Source organism: Bombus bifarius, unplaced genomic scaffold, assembly GCF_011952205.1.
Source record: "Bombus bifarius isolate JDL3187 unplaced genomic scaffold, Bbif_JDL3187 scf7180000008227, whole genome shotgun sequence".
Lineage (NCBI taxonomy): Eukaryota > Metazoa > Arthropoda > Insecta > Hymenoptera > Apidae > Bombus > Bombus bifarius.
The window spans coordinates 1,036,936-1,053,114 of NW_022884524.1; the positions used below are offsets into that span (position 1 = coordinate 1,036,936).

The following is a 16,179-nucleotide window of genomic DNA, read 5'->3' on the forward strand; positions in this document are numbered from 1 at the left end:
ATCCACGCCTACTTCACTCAAACAATCCCGTTTCGAAGACCAGTTTCGCAATTATCAATTATTCAATGGAACTCAACTATAAACGAGTTATCTACAGATAACTTGCATAAGATAGTTTCCTGTTTGCAACCTGATTATCCGATATTTATCGATAGCGAATGTTAACCAGACAGAAATGATCAAGAGGAATTTCAAGCGGATCGTAATTAACCTTATCAGAATCGAATTTTTCCTTATAGAAAATTTTTTATTAGCTATTAATAGTAAAAACGTATGTCTTTACTTCTTCGAATGTCTTCCAAATAAAACCTAGTTTATTAAAGGTATAATATGCGCATACGAAACATCCTTAGACCGCGGATATCTATGCCAATGCATGTTTTTATAAATATAATATATATATAAAATATATACTATATAAACAAAAATTATATATAAAAATCTGCGGTCTATCCATTGCACTGAATGGTAAATAATAGGTGATACTATCGCATTGATTCGAACGATTATATTCTTAGAAATACTCACTGGCCAATGTGGCAAGAGCCACTTTCCCTATCAGAGCAGTGCTGTACGAAATAATAACTCGTTTCGCCGAGGAAGCCATCGCCAGTTGTAGCACGGCAAGACCGACCAGGATCGCCAAAAGAGCAGAGGCGGCCGCAGCGGCTAATCCTGCCACCCACACAGCCACTGAAAAAAGAGAAAATCTTTATGTCACTTTCGATTCGTCATCTTCCACGATCCATTTGCTTCGATAAAACGATTATTTCCGTGATAAAGATTACTTCCAAGTTTCCGCAGTCTTGGACACTTTGGCTTATTTAGGTATTTTGTGGCTAATGTCTTCTGTGACTTTTTGCAACAGGATTTTTATTTTGTTTTGTTAGCAGACTACTGGAATAAGCAGTTGAACCGTTTGGCTTATTTCACGGTGTTGGAAACATGGTCAGATGTACTCTTCTAAAGGAATCTTATTATAATACCTTTCTTTCGTTACAGATAACATTCATTCAACTATTGATTGTATTACACGTAATAAAAATGTTATATGTTATAGTAAATAACTCTTTTTTTTTTTTTTTTTTTTGGAAAAATGATTTTGACTCAGGTAATGACTCAGGGAGGTAAGGTAGGTAATGACATCTAAAATAAACTTACACACTGGCTGGAATCTGGAAACCCCTTGGCCGCATCTTTCTCTACCGTACAGTAGAAGCTTGCATTGCCTCCAAGGACCAAAGTATCCTTTCTCGGCTGCCGATCCGGCTGTAAAGTCAAAAGTAAAATCACGTTTGATAATCTTCGGTAAAATGATATTGGACTATTCGAAGACACTTTTCTTTCATATGCTACTCTCAAATACTCAGTTTTTCCATGACTCCTTAACACTCGCAACTTTGTCGTTTGCTACAAACGTTTGCCAAATGTTCGCGGAATTTATCAATTGTAATACTCATTTTTAGAATATATTACAAGTTTTTAACACAACTACATAATTCTAAACAACGTAGAGAACAACTACGATCTTCGTCTTCTCTTTCACTTTAGTTTCAACATCAACGATCGACTGTCGCAAAGTTGAAGCCACGAGTCCTCAGTTTCTGTGACGTAACGACCCAAGATTCTCTTTGATCAGAAAGTCACCGAAGCGTTACCGCGGTCCCCCTCTGCGTCCAAGTGACACAGCGTCCAAGCTAGTTAACGCACGTAGATACCATAAAACATGGGAGGAAACGACGCGGTCTCCGAAACCGATAACAAATCCAACTCGTCATCGGTTTTATCGTACTCGTTCGAGCTCGACAAATTTTCAACCCGATAAGTCCTTCCTGGACGCGAGTATTACGCAACTACTCGAGCAGCTCGTGACCGCGAAGGGAAAAAAAGACGGATAACGAGCGGCAGAGCGACGTTCCTAGTCGCGAGAACGTGATCTCGACGACGATCTCGAGGAGAGCACGGACAATCGAAAACCGCAATTTCGCGTTGCTCGTTTTGCCGTTCAAACGGCCCATAAAGTTCACCTATACACTGCGTGCGTTTGCTTTTCTTCTGCCATGTTCATTTTCATTCTTTCGGAAGTTGCTAGAACAAAAGTGGAAAATCTATCCTGCTTCGTCGAATGGAAATCGATGTTATCATTTAATGGCAAAAATGTGCAGTGATGCGCTAACGTTTAAAATTTAGAGATCGCCTTTCTTGAAAGCGGATTCAGATATAAACCATATAGAAACTATACCGGTCAACTTTGTCCTGGTTAATTCCTATTTTTATAGAATTTATAATTTAAGGAAATCTAATTTATGTAAAGAATTTTGAGATTTGGTATGTATAGCAGGTAATATTGTAGTATGTGTGATATTCTTTTTAATCTAATTCTTTTTAATCTAATTTAAGCGTATTGTTATATAATTTTTTATGTAATCTCTACTCGATAGTATGTAATTGCTTCACGCTTGATACAAGATCATCGATAGGAGGGCATTGCGTTTAATACCGGCGAATTTTGAAGGATGTATCGTATAATATTTCACAGGACGAAATATGGTTTTCGCTGTTATTGCTTTGCTACGTGACCGATGAATGGTGGCGGATTAAAAATTGCGGAAGACAGGGTGCGGTTCGAGTCGAGAAAATGATGGATGGATAATTTATTAGGCCATGTTCCCGTGAATATTTTGCGGACGGTTTTAGCGTTCTCATTCGGTGTTACATTTAGAAACATGATAGGTGACAGCGAGGCGTTTCATCGAGGTGTAAATCTGGAGCGTTGATAACTTTAAACGAAAATTGGCTCGTAGTGTTCTATTTTCTATCCGTTCTATTTTCTTTTCGCAAAAGTTTCACGTACAACATGGTTTCGACGTTTAACATGGTAAGATATAAGAAACAGAAAAAGATGCTGTTATGCCAATATTTAATTCGCATCCTTTGGAACAAATTGCCGCATACATCTTTATAGATTAATTTTATTAGATTTTATACGAATAACGTAAAAATGTAAAATAAGATTTCTATTAACATTTACTCAGAAAGGTCTAAAGTGCCGAACATGCAACACGGAAATTATAGAAAGACACAGTTCCTTTGGCATCTCACCGTTAACCTCTCCCTTGCTATTCTACTTTGTTGGCTTGTGTTTTACCGAAGCGTATGACATCTTCGTTATTAAACAATCACTAATAATTGTCAAAGATCCTCGAGTCGTAGCAGTATTGATCTCGTTAAGATGACAGGAAACTTTCTCTTCTCCCTACGATCACGAAAAGTATTACAAATATTCTAGATACATCGACGAAACGTTCTTATCGTATAGCGAAATTGACAAAACTTCACGCAGACATTCAACGTCGATTCGTTAGTTAATTCAATTAAATTACGTTTAATTGAACGAAATAATCGAATAAATATCCAAATGATTAATTCGATAAGTAAATCCCAATTAGTAGCTTGATGAACAAAAAATAAGAAAGAAAAAAGTAACTATTCGGGCAAGTAAGGATAAGAAGGCGAGCAAAACGTTACGTAAGATCTTTGTCTTTCTCTATTTTCTTGAAAACTGATCGAGATGCTCGAGGAACCTAACAAGGATCATTCGAGAACTTCGAACGACCCATTCGATTTGTCAACTTGGAATTTTGTTACGAAATAACGCCGATACGAATCAATAACTTGGAAGAAGCGAACTAATTCTCAAGTTTACGCGAATGCTTAACGTCGAAACGTATGCTCAACATATTAGATTGCCGAATGGTTCGTGTGCTCGCGGCCTGGTTCGCTTTCCTCTCGAAAATCGTAAGCTCGTCAGGGCGCGCGAACAAAAATGCAATTTGTCACGGCATTGTGACTCGCGCTCGCGTATTCGCACACGACGTGTGAAAAAATCGAGTAACTGGGGCAAGAAACGTTCAACACGCGTTCCTTGCAATTCGTATTAACGTCTTTTCCACTTCGGCGGCGTTCCCGAAGACCAGATCTCGTCGTCCACTCCACCACCACCACCACCGCCGCCAGTCCTCGAAAGTTTGAAGCGTTCGGATTACGTTTTCTCATTAATTATCAAGCCCGTCATTTCCAAATGAACTTAAGGAAACCGCCGAGCCAATTTCTCGCCAAAGATGTATAATGTCTCAAGTCTGAAAATTCAAACGACTATCGTGGAAATAATTTGTAAGAGAATCGAAAACTTTGATCGTTAATTATGGCGATTATTGCCATTACTAGTGCGCAATTTGTCCAAGGAATTAAGGAAACGTTCGTTTTTTAATTCAATTCCTTGATGTCATTTGAGTCTGTTTAAAAAATTCCTACAATCGATAAGGATTCATTTACGATTGTAGATAGACTAGTTTCCATTTATTTAACAGCGAACTGTAAGGTCTAATTGCAGTAGAAAATTATTATACTCAATCACGTAACGATGAGAAAATGTTGTTTCCTTTACGTTATAGATAATTCCCACTGGTTCCGAGGATCTCCGATCAAATATTTACGTGTATAATATTTACGTCCATAAATAAAAAAAAAAAAAAAATGGTTAAGATCGTCCTATTCTAAATGTCAATATCGTTCCTGTTAAATATAGTACAATTTTTTTTAGTAATTATAACACTTTTATCCTAGATCCCTTTTACAATTAATTCTTGCAGATTTCTCGAAACGACGATTTTTTTCTCCAGTCTTGTAGATAAAATATTGAAATTAAAATAGATACATATTAGAATCTTTACGACACATAAGACACATTTTCATTCCAGTCTCACTACCTTGTGAGTAAAAATTTGCATATCCGTAATCAAATCGTCGTTCCGTGTACGATAGTAACGATTCCCAGGGTGTAGGAAGTAGTTGATTGCAGTTCTACGGATCAGAAGTTTCTACATAGTCTCAAGAGATCAGAGTTGCATCGGTGTCGAGTTCTTCCAACTGGGGGGACTCGCCGTTTCCCATTTCATTAAATAATATATGTAGACTATCGACACAATCCGACACACATTACTATCTATAAATTATATCGCACTTCGTAAATTACGAAAATTATTCATACATTTTTAAGCATACCTAATTTCAAAATAATTATCATATAATCTGATATTAATCAAAGACCATGTTTCATCGAATCTAAAAAGTTTCCATTGAAATCAATGTTGTGCATAATTAGCACCGCTCTCTCTCTCTCTCTCTCTCTCTCTCTATCTCTCCCTCAAGTCTGCTCATAAACCGTCTGTTCGATACAACGAGTCGCACTTGCATCAGTTTCATTGGAAACACCATTCTTCCACTCTGTATTCTATCGCATTGTGCATAGTGATTCTCAACCGTTTCATCGATGCATACGGTTCGATGGAAAATTTCAAAAATTCAGTACCAAAAACGAGAATATTATCATTGGTTGAGAACGACCAGTGTTCGTGCAAAAGATAATTGCTAATAGATTGAAGGTCACGGGTTTCATAGAAGAGTAATGTTAAAATGCAAAATGTTGTCAGTTCCATACCAAAACCATCTTTGCATTTGTGTTTTTTTGTAACCTACCTGGATATTTAAAAAAAAGGTTAAGAATACCAATTATACAGAGAAATATTAATTATGTTAAACTAATATCATACGTCTCCTACAAACATTGTGAACTCATTACCTCCTTTCGAAAGAACAGAGAGAGAGAGATGCTTAATTGTAAGGAGATAAAATCGATAAAACCCCATTAATATCACGCAGAAATTGAATAATCAGCAGTTCAAACAATCCATCAAATTTTGCAAACCACACTTGTTATATCTTCAACTTTTCGATAAAATATTCTTTTATGTCTCTTTTATGTCTTTTATGTCACAAGCTTGCCACGTTTCTTAATATTAAATGCGGTATTTGATGAACGTGATCGGCTAACGAAGAGAATCGAATATCAATTTCAATGTTACTATCCGTAGAATCCGGCAAACCGTCGGTTCCATGAAATAACCATATCAAGCTGTTTTCTATGATATACCCACACTGGTTACGAAACGAAACGGTGAATTATTATTTTCAACGCGACCAGCGTTCTATACGCGTCGTGATCATTGAAAATCAGTCAAAGGGCCGCGTGGGTGCCGGTTCGCTCGCTAACCAGCTAATCTAATCGCCGCTTCGACCAGTTTTACGACCTTCCGCGCCGACTCCGATCGCCAGGCGTTTCTAATCGTCGAACAATTGCCCCGTACGAGAGAAACCTAGTCCAGAAATGGACGTCATGCACGGTTCGCGTAATAATTTCCACTTTAATTATCGTTGGTTCGCGCCGAGCTGTTTCGCGATACACTTAACCAACTCGTTGCGCGAACTCTAAACGTCTCACGATACGTAGCAAGAAGCGATCGTATGAATTTTGCGATGGCGCGGTGAAATCGGCAACTTTAACAACAAGTATGTCGGCTTCGAAAACAATGTTCTAGGTCGTGGAACAATTAGACGATCGTGTTCCGCGTACACGAGACACGGATGTGAAAATTAAAACGAGGGGAGAATACAATAGCGCGACATTGAATCCACGTTGCCGTAAATATGATAACGAAGAATACGTATTTGCAATTGATCACAGGTGAAAAGTACGATAAGTTGATTTTTCCTCGTTTCCCGTCTCTTACGCCAGTTGACGATTAGAAAGTTTTTTTTATGTTATATATATGACAATTTCATATCGAAATGCTTCTTCCGTGATACGAAACGTCTGATAAAATTTATTGGATTATTCGATTCGTTCGCAGAATTTGCACTATCGTTTGCTTTCTTTACGGTTAATCGATGGTGTTCGCCGGAGGAACGCTGGATTGATCATTGGAAAATACAAAAACGGTTGCCGATGAAAGCGCGTAAATATTTCCTCGTAGAGAAAACTCGAAGAATATTTACTCCTTTCGTACGATTTATCGGATTATTCGATTTTCTCGTAGAATCCAAGTTGTTCGGTTTTACAATACTCCTTCGTCCTCTTGCGATTAATTAACGATCTTTCGTTGGTAAACGCGGTTATTATTGGAAAACGTGAGAAATATACGCTTTCGTAGGAGGATTTATACGATTCTCCGATACTGTAACAATAGCTGTTATTTCCAGCATCGTGAATTCATTGTATTCTATTTATGGTTTCGCGCCATGAAACAACGTTTTATTTTAGCGTTGTAGCTGCTAACGATTTTTATCGTCACAGCACGAGTCAAATAAAGTGCTCGTTCATTTATGTATTGGCATAAACGCGCTTTATCGACCGTAGCCAAATGTTACAGCACGATGCGCTACCTTCGTTGTTCTTTTTCTCCTTCGTGTCAATTTCGATAGAGGAATTCGATAGAACGTACACTCTGCGATTCGGTGAAAATTGGTACGTCGAAAAACGAAACCCCCTTCGCTGACTAGGTTCCGTATTGGAAATATAATATCAGCTGTGAAAATGCAAAAGGAAATATTAGCGACGATGTTAGATCTTTCTACGCGTTTAAAAATAAATCTCACCACGATCGAACTTTTAATAATCAAAAGACTCATCATGGAAAATTTCTCATTTTCAATATCTTGGTGATTTAATTACATATATATATATATATATCTGTTACATAATTACAGATACGCTCAGAAAAATTATGTAACATGATGAATATTTTGTTCAAAGGGATCGAAATATACGGAACAAGAATTAAAGATCTTTCAAAGATATTCAAATATTCTTTCGCTTTTCTGGAAATGCACAAACACGGACTAGCGTCGATTTTATTACGAACCGGTTCGATTAATTTGCTCGAAAGTATCACACGATCATGGAACGAATTTATTAACCTTCGATGCCTTGTAACGTTACACAAATTCGAAATAATATTCGAAATTACCGCATGGTCGGAAACGACGCAGAAGATTATACAACTGTAAAAGCAGCGAAAAATTACACGTGTAACTACAAACATACTGTAATGCAGACGCGTGGAATAAACTCAATATGCGCGTGTGAATTACGCAACGCGTATTTGCAGTGGCTGCATCAACGGTGGTATTAATAATGAATCCAATAGCAAGGTCAAACGTGCTTGACCTTCGTTCCTAGGATCAGTATAGTTATATATAGTCATGTAGTCGCGTTCTCGCGTCTGCTCATTTCGTACAGAAGCATCCGGCGGACACGTTTTATCGCGCACAGGTCTAACGAACAAAATTAATTAACGACGTGCTGCTGTTACGATATTCACGCTAATGGAGTACATTCGAGTCGGATCATATAATGTCACGACGTTATACCACGTAGCCAGAAGAATTATCCTTCTGGATTTATATTGCGTATCTATATTTTTGAGGAATTATCCTTGGTCCAATATTCGTATAAAATAGACCGAAAGTACGGATATCTGCAAAGTTCGACGATCGAATTTCAAACAAGAATAATGATAATAATAATCGATCTATGAGAAAAAAGACGAAGCGAAATAGTAGTGGATGAGGAAATTCAGAAAGTTTAGGAAAATTCAAGAATAGAACGTTTCTTTCGTTAGCTTCATTTTTGCAGAAACGACATAACTATGTAAATTCCATCTCGTTCTATTAGATTCTATTAAATTCTATTTCATTAGATTTTTATTCTGCATCTGTTTGGAAATTCTACAGCTTCTATTTTACGTATATTCCATAATTCGATCCGATTGAATCCTTTATTTTATCCTACGTAAGTGTATCTGTTCGAGAGATAGATAAACTTTGACAGAAACTAAAGACCTTATTACAGTTGAGTGGTACTTTTACGAGGCCTATATGTACGAGCGATTCTCTAATAATCTGACACTGAGGGCAAGCCATCGATCTTTTGTGATCGCGTGTACTATCACGGAAACAATTTACACGTTGTAAAAGGATGGACGTAGAGAAGGCAGATTCGCAACACGACACGCGATTAATGCATAAATCGGTCTCACGACGATTCGTCTGCCGTGTCGACTACCGGACCGTAACTACAGGGGATCCACGAATCGATCCCATGCGCAGAAAAATGATTCCTTGCTTCTTCAATGTCATTCGTTTCGAAAGATGCACCAAGTGTGACGGCTCTTGACCGCCAACTACGTCGGCGAACGATGAAAACGGCTACCAAGATCACTTTGCTTTCCTCGTTGTTTTCTCGTAGTACATTGTCAGCAATTTTGTATACGTTACTTTTTTTCAGACCGATTCTTTCTAATAATTCGCATTAACAAGTTTTCACGCTGCTCACCTTTCTCTGGTATTTTTATTACAACATCTATAATTTGTAATATTTTTACCGTGTAAATAATAATTGTAACATTGTTAGTAGTAACTAATATAATCACAAATATAGTATTTTTCAATGCAAATATAGGAATATTTCAATATTGAATACACTTGCCATTGCAAAAAACGATTGCAATATCAGATTTTTGTCAAAAAATTAATCCGTCTACAAGCGATGATTTTTACGTACAAATTAATGAAATTTCAATCGAAATTTCAAATTAACTGTTGTTATTTAAAACGACGAATTCTACGAAGAGAACAGATCCAACGAATACAACAGTAATTAACGATTATCCGCGTAAAATGAAAGGACGTTGAGCTGGTAACGGTTATCGCGACAAAAATTTACTATAGCAATGCAACTTTCACCATTAACACAATACCATAGCCGAGGCCACCTAACAAGAGCAAGAGATACAAGGATATTCAGGTCTTCTCTCCTGTTCGTTAGTGCTCCTCTCTTAAACGTATCTAACTGATGATAAACGTGGAAACATGTATCGCATACGTGTTACTTACGTGTACTAACTAATTGTCGTGCATCTAGTTTGCCGCTTACAGTTATATTAACTACATTTTTGATCGTGTAATGGAAATTTTAGTAAGACGATTTAGTTTTAAGGTTATGTAATTTTTAATCGAAGAACAGAGGAAAATTAACGTTAATGTTGACATTCCTGCGACCGAATGGTGTAATATCGCGTTCCACGATATTGTCCCACAAATGCGGCGTTATACGTTGCGACATCCATTTACGAACGCTGCATGTGCATAAATAAGAATCGTTGGGAATGTCGAATTCATACCTTTGTCGATTGATTATACAACCACCTGTATTGTAAGTTACAAGTTAAAAGCTTCCTTGTTTAGAGAAAACAACTACGTTCTCTAAAAACGAAGATCGCAAGCAACGGTATACGCTATTTTCGTTTATTTATTTTCTTATTCTTATATGACGATTTTTATATGACAAAGCTGGAAAGAAGAACAATTCCTTACGAATAAAAGATACAAACCTTGTAAAAGTAGAACGACAAATTTATTACATTTGATAACCAAGGAACCAATGATATTATTATCGTTAAAAAGTACGTATTAAAGCAAAAGCAGAAAAAAAGCAATTAACGTATTAAATATAATAACTAGAATAGAATATAACTTGCCACGTTATTCCTCGGTATCAGGTCTTCGAGTATCAGAATTCTCCGAGATGAAAAAGGACAAACGACGTTAAGTGGCGACTTCCTATGCCCATCGCGCGAAGCTACGTATTATCATTGACAATGAACCAAGAAAAACCAGAGCTCTGGCAAAGAACGAAAATTCCGAATAAATCCAGCGAATAAGAAAATTTCGCGGATCGAATGCTACTCGTGAGAATTGGCAAAACGGTCAGCTTGCTAAGCGATAAAGTCATTTGCAGGTAGCGTAGTCGCAGCGGGTGCGAAAGATGAGAAAAACGAGTATGCCAAAGATAAGGGTGGTGGGCAAGAGTTATTCTCTGCTCGACCTTGTCTCGTCGAACGTGAAATTATAGGGGAGCCTAGCAGAATTTATTTCCTTCGTTGTTTAATCTCCTTACGGAAATGAGAATTTTCCTGCAGATAATAAACTTTCTGAGCCCGAGTTCCTCTCTTTCGGTTTCTCACAACGGTGGAACGTTATCCAGACACGATGATACCCGCTAACGACACTTTTACGACCGTTAAAGGCAAACAGAATGAAAATTGTTGCGACACGACGACGTACTTCATTTTGTTCGTGAGAAAACAACGCTCCTGTCTTTTTCCACGGTGCCATTGAATCGCGTACACCGTGATAGCATTAACTTAATTTACAACTCCATCAAAATTAACGTAGCAACGAAAGATCTCGGCGATTTAGCTTCTCCGAGCTTTCGATAGATTTCAAATTTCTGTAGATAACGCGATTTCCATCTCATCTACCGTCCATAATGAATTTTTGAAACGCCATCGATATTGCACTTTGCTAATTTTAAGCGTAAGCCTCGATAAAACCGATTCGAAATGAAATAAGTGTTCGAAACATAGTTTAATTTTGTAATTACGATATCGTGTAACATCTACATTTTGCATGATAGCGTTTTACTATATCGATAATATTTCTTTATTCTATAATATTCTAATATTTGTTAATATCTCCGTACGTATATTATATCTATCGTATCTGTAACTCCATTTTGTCAAATTTCGATATTTCTTTCATATTGCGTATCTTCCGAAATTCTTTATATCCATCACCGTATTAGAGTTTGAATGTGCGATTCTACGTATATTTAAAATTGCTTCGGTTGCGATTGCTTATCGTTTTCGTGCTTATTTCTTTTTTTTAATTATCGCGCTTACATCGCACGGAAATTTCATATCCTTATTTGCATAGTATAATACACAATTTTATTATACCGCGTGTAGCTACAGAGTACAAAAGATGGAACGTTTATCGTCATTGTCGTAATATTAAGCCGCGCATGGTTTTCTTCTCGAAAACAATGCAACGCGAACGAATACGTGGGGGCGAGCAACGATACGTGGGTTGCTCGCCAAAGATCGAGGTATGGTAATTCCACTTCTATTTAATATTATCCATCGTATGGAAAATTTTATAGAAACGCGTATTATCATTATCGGCCACAAGCTTTCTATTCGATAACGCTTTCTTCGTTCGCGTATAATTCGAAAATTCTTTCGCTATATCTAATTTTGCATCTACGCACGAACACAGTAAGTATTTTAGGAGTAGTATTTTAGATAGGAAGATAAAATTGAATTCCACATTCCCATACGAAATCTTCGTCTAAGAGTTTTTGCAATAGAAATTAATTAATTTTCCTCGCCATTCTCGCCTCATAACGAAAATTCTATGCCCCGCGTGAGAAATCGAGATTTCACTCGATAAATGAAAATCTAATCGTAACCGAGATTTTTCACGAAAACTTTCATTTCGTTGGGAGCGTGCGACAAGCGCGTTAACGCGCGTTAAACCGTTCTACATCAATGGGAGTATTATTCGCGTATCGTAAAAGGAAAGTTACTCATAAACGATTCGTAGCGGGATAAAGGCTAGCGTGTACGCTTACAATCGAAAAAAACTAACTGGTTTGCTGTCTAAACTAAAGAACGATAGAGTTCGATCGACCACTACCGTTAAGCCGTCGAGCCGATAGAAAATGTCTTTTCTTTTTTCGTGCAGCAGCGAGAAGAAACGTTCTACTAAAGTTTCTCGTCGCGATACTTCCCGTACAATGAATTCCGTTCGATTCTCACGACTTTCAATGGCAAACAGTTTCGTGCAGATTATCGAGATACAAATATTCAAACGCAACTGTTTCTTAGAAAATGATTGTCGATCGATTTGCGAAACCTTGAGAGCGATTGTTAATACGAAGAAGAATTATGTATGTATATTTTTCATTTTATCCGAGTTATATATTTTGTACTTTATCCGACTGTTTCGTGAATTCTAACGAGTCCAACTCTATTTTATCTCGATTCTTTGAAATAAAATATTCTACGTGTTGCGAACAAGAAATGTTCGAAGCTACGAGCGAGTTAACTAAAACAAATAGTTTCCAGAAATAAATATAACCAGCCTGTGGCATAAAACGAAACAGCATATGTACTTTTATAGGAGGAATAAACAAGAATAAAATAGTTGTCGTTTCGTTGAATTCATCGCGACACATACTACACCATATATACGTAGATTTTTATATCCTGCTACACGTTCTAATTCATACTTTAAAATAATCTATAAAAATACGAACAATGTAAAAAATATAAACGAAAAAGTTCAAACAACGTGAAAAAAATGAACTACAAACAACGAAAGTGGCTAAATGTACGATAAAAGATACGAAAACCAAAATTTAACGATAGAACAAAATGAAAGATAAGTTCGTACGAGTATTAATCGTATGTAGATTGTATGTAGAATGTAGAAATTTCAGTAGAATCGAAAATTGACCTAAAAGCAGTTCTTGCTAGATAACCTTCGTGCAACTGAATGAAATATTCATAGTCTCTACATCATACAAAGAATGGACAACAGGGCCTTAGATGTCATACGTGTCTGCGCTTGTACGATGTCGTAGAATAGTAGCACGAGACGGTAGCGCATTAAAATACAACGGTATTAGTAACGATAATGCTAATAGTAAATGATAGTGTTACAAACTTCCAAGACCATTACTCGATACGTGTTGGAATTGCAAATTCACTTAATTAAAGAAAGAAGAATTAAAAAGAAGTAACGCGACAGGTGGCCGACTTAACAGTAAGACCGGAAATCATGGGACAAGAATTTTCTGAGCCTCTATAAAGAGAAAGAAATTGGAAATACGTATAAAAAGATATAAGTAGGAAACGTTATCAAGCGTAGTTCCGTTCAAATATCCTGGATTAAATGTTTCGCAAGTGTATCGAAAATAGTAAAACGATCAAAGATATTTCACGCTATGATAAACAGACGTGTCACTGAACAATCGGGTCGTTTAAGCAAGCGACGTTCTATTTAAACAATGCGTATTGGTCATCAATTTCATATAATTAACTATTTTATTCGAACGAACGGTATCGCGATCCATAAACAGCTGTTGGTATATTTCCTAAAAAAAAAAAAAAACAGCCGCGCAACATCGACAGAATATGAAACGCGGTGTTTACTACGGCGGACTATAATACGAGTTACGCGGAAAAGTGAGGAGAATAGCATAGAGAGGACCGAGGCGAGTCGAAAGGACTTCCGGTGGCCGCCACCCGGAACACGAAAGTCGCTCGAGCGAGAACGCGAGCCAGCCGATCCGAGAAGAAGAGAACAGAGAAGCCTCTAAGGATCTCGAAACCGGCTACGTAGCTACGCTAAAACGATCAGGTGACCACGCGATCTTCTAACGAGCGAGCGGTTTCCCGTTCACGCTGGGACGTCCGTAAAAATGCCGCGAATCCCTTCCGCAGAACGCTTCTCACCGTGTAACCGCTTTAACAGTACAATCGTGTGATTTTCTGCTCGTGGAATGTCATTGCACAGTTCCTTCGTGCGTGATTATCTAACCACGTATTCCTGAAAGATCGTGCCTCCTTTTCCGCTTCAACTGGGAATTCGAAAACGAGTGAAAAAAAAAAAAGAAAAACAAGAATCGACCTTAATCGAACGTAATTTTCTCCTTTAACGGTGTTTTACTTTATTTCTCTACAGGAAATCGTTCGATTTCTACGATTACTTTTATTTATTCGACAAATAAAATATTACAAGGCGATTGGCTCGAATTTGGTAGCCATCTGTAGGCAAACCGCGTACATTTTACAAACAAAGCTACGCGTTACAGCGGTTTTTCTGGTCAAGTAACGTCACATATATAGAGATTATTACAGCATCGGCAAAAGTATCAGCGTTAAACGAACTTTCAACCGTTCAAATGCTTCTCTTCCGAATTTGTATTTTCAGTGGATAAACTTTTCAACATTTGGTTTAAGAGTAATATTTCTAGGTATTTCAGAGCTTGTTTAGCTTTCTTGAAAGCCTAGAAACAGAGAAAAAGCTAGTCTTCGACGTAAACCGTTCGATCTGTCTACGAAGAGTTAAAATTCCACTATCACGTTAAAACATTGCGTTATAGTGCAATTATAATGCAAAACAGAGGAACGAAATATGCGATAGTTTTCCTTTTTGCAAATATTCCTACTTTCAGTTGCATTATTTCTACGATTTCTCGCGATACTCCCGTAGATTTCTTTACACCCCATCGATGCGTCCCGATATCTATGTTCCTACCCTATAAGATACGCGTTTTACACGTTTGCTCCCGTGGTACACGCCATTTCGCGCGAAAATACAGGTCGTCGTCAGCTTTGAAATCCCGTGGCTCTATCGAAAGACTTTTCGATACGGTGTACGATATACCTTTTCTCAATCCATACAAGCGTACGTGTAGCCACGTATTGTCACGATAACGACAATAGAAATACCGAACGAGAGAACCCTCTTACGTACGTGAGGATTGGAAAAAATACCATCACCGACCGATGTCCAATTCTTTACTTAGTTTCCGAGTCTTTTCATCCTTCTACTCGAGCTCATCCACGGATTTAAGAAGATTATATCGTAGAAAGATGATAGTGGCTGCTGGGATTATTCCAGCCAGCAGCCCCTATCACACCTTCCCTGGATTTGTTCCACATATCTCTTTTGCGAGCATCGAATACGTCGCGCACGTCTTCGACTTATCTTCTCGTTTTTTCCGATCGTTTCACGCAACCTTTTCACCGTTTTTCCAGAATTCCGTATATTTTTATAGCTGATACTCCCATGCGGGTCGTGGCAAATGTTTCGCGCGATTGGATTTACGCAAAGAGCTGTGTGTTTGATTTTCAGAAATATTTGCGAAGATTGGCACAGAATCGAAGGGAATCGGGTTGAATTTCGATATACGTATGTCTCCAAATATTAAAATATATCATTCTTCCTAACCAATGGAAATTTAAATCAAAATATGGACGTTACGTGTCATTTTGTGTATTTACCTTCTCCTTTTTTTTTTGTTGTAAATTTTCCGTTATCTCATCCTCGATCGTGTTAGATTTCTTACAATTTTCATATTCAATAACAGGTACTTTCTTTATATAAAAAACAGATAATTGTATTATAGTATCGTGGACGAGGGTCCTGGGGAGTGTCGCGCGAATTATAAACAAGCAGTTGCTGAGCATGGCGTGGTGGGGCTAAGACAAAAGACAAGGGGTTGCTAAGGGACATAAACAAATTAATTATTTAGTTGTCTTAATTATAATACGTTGTTGCGATTAGTTCGTGTTAAATAACCATCGTTTCCTGTTTAATCAACGTCTGTCTAATCCAATTATTGTAAATAAACTAATCATAGTAGTATAA

At 37.4% G+C, this 16,179-nt stretch overlaps 1 protein-coding gene across 1 annotated transcript in view; it reads right to left on the reverse strand.

Moving 5' to 3' along the window:
- The window catches only part of LOC117211290, a 51,116-nt gene that overhangs the window by 13,448 nt on the left and 21,489 nt on the right, over positions 1-16,179 (reverse strand). Inside the window, exons 3-4 of the mRNA XM_033454999.1 lie at positions 1,162-1,269; positions 529-693 (exon numbers count right to left, since the gene is read on the reverse strand). Of these exons, the coding sequence (XP_033310890.1) occupies positions 529-693; positions 1,162-1,269 (273 nt within the window). The remainder of the gene's footprint in view (positions 1-528; positions 694-1,161; positions 1,270-16,179) is intronic.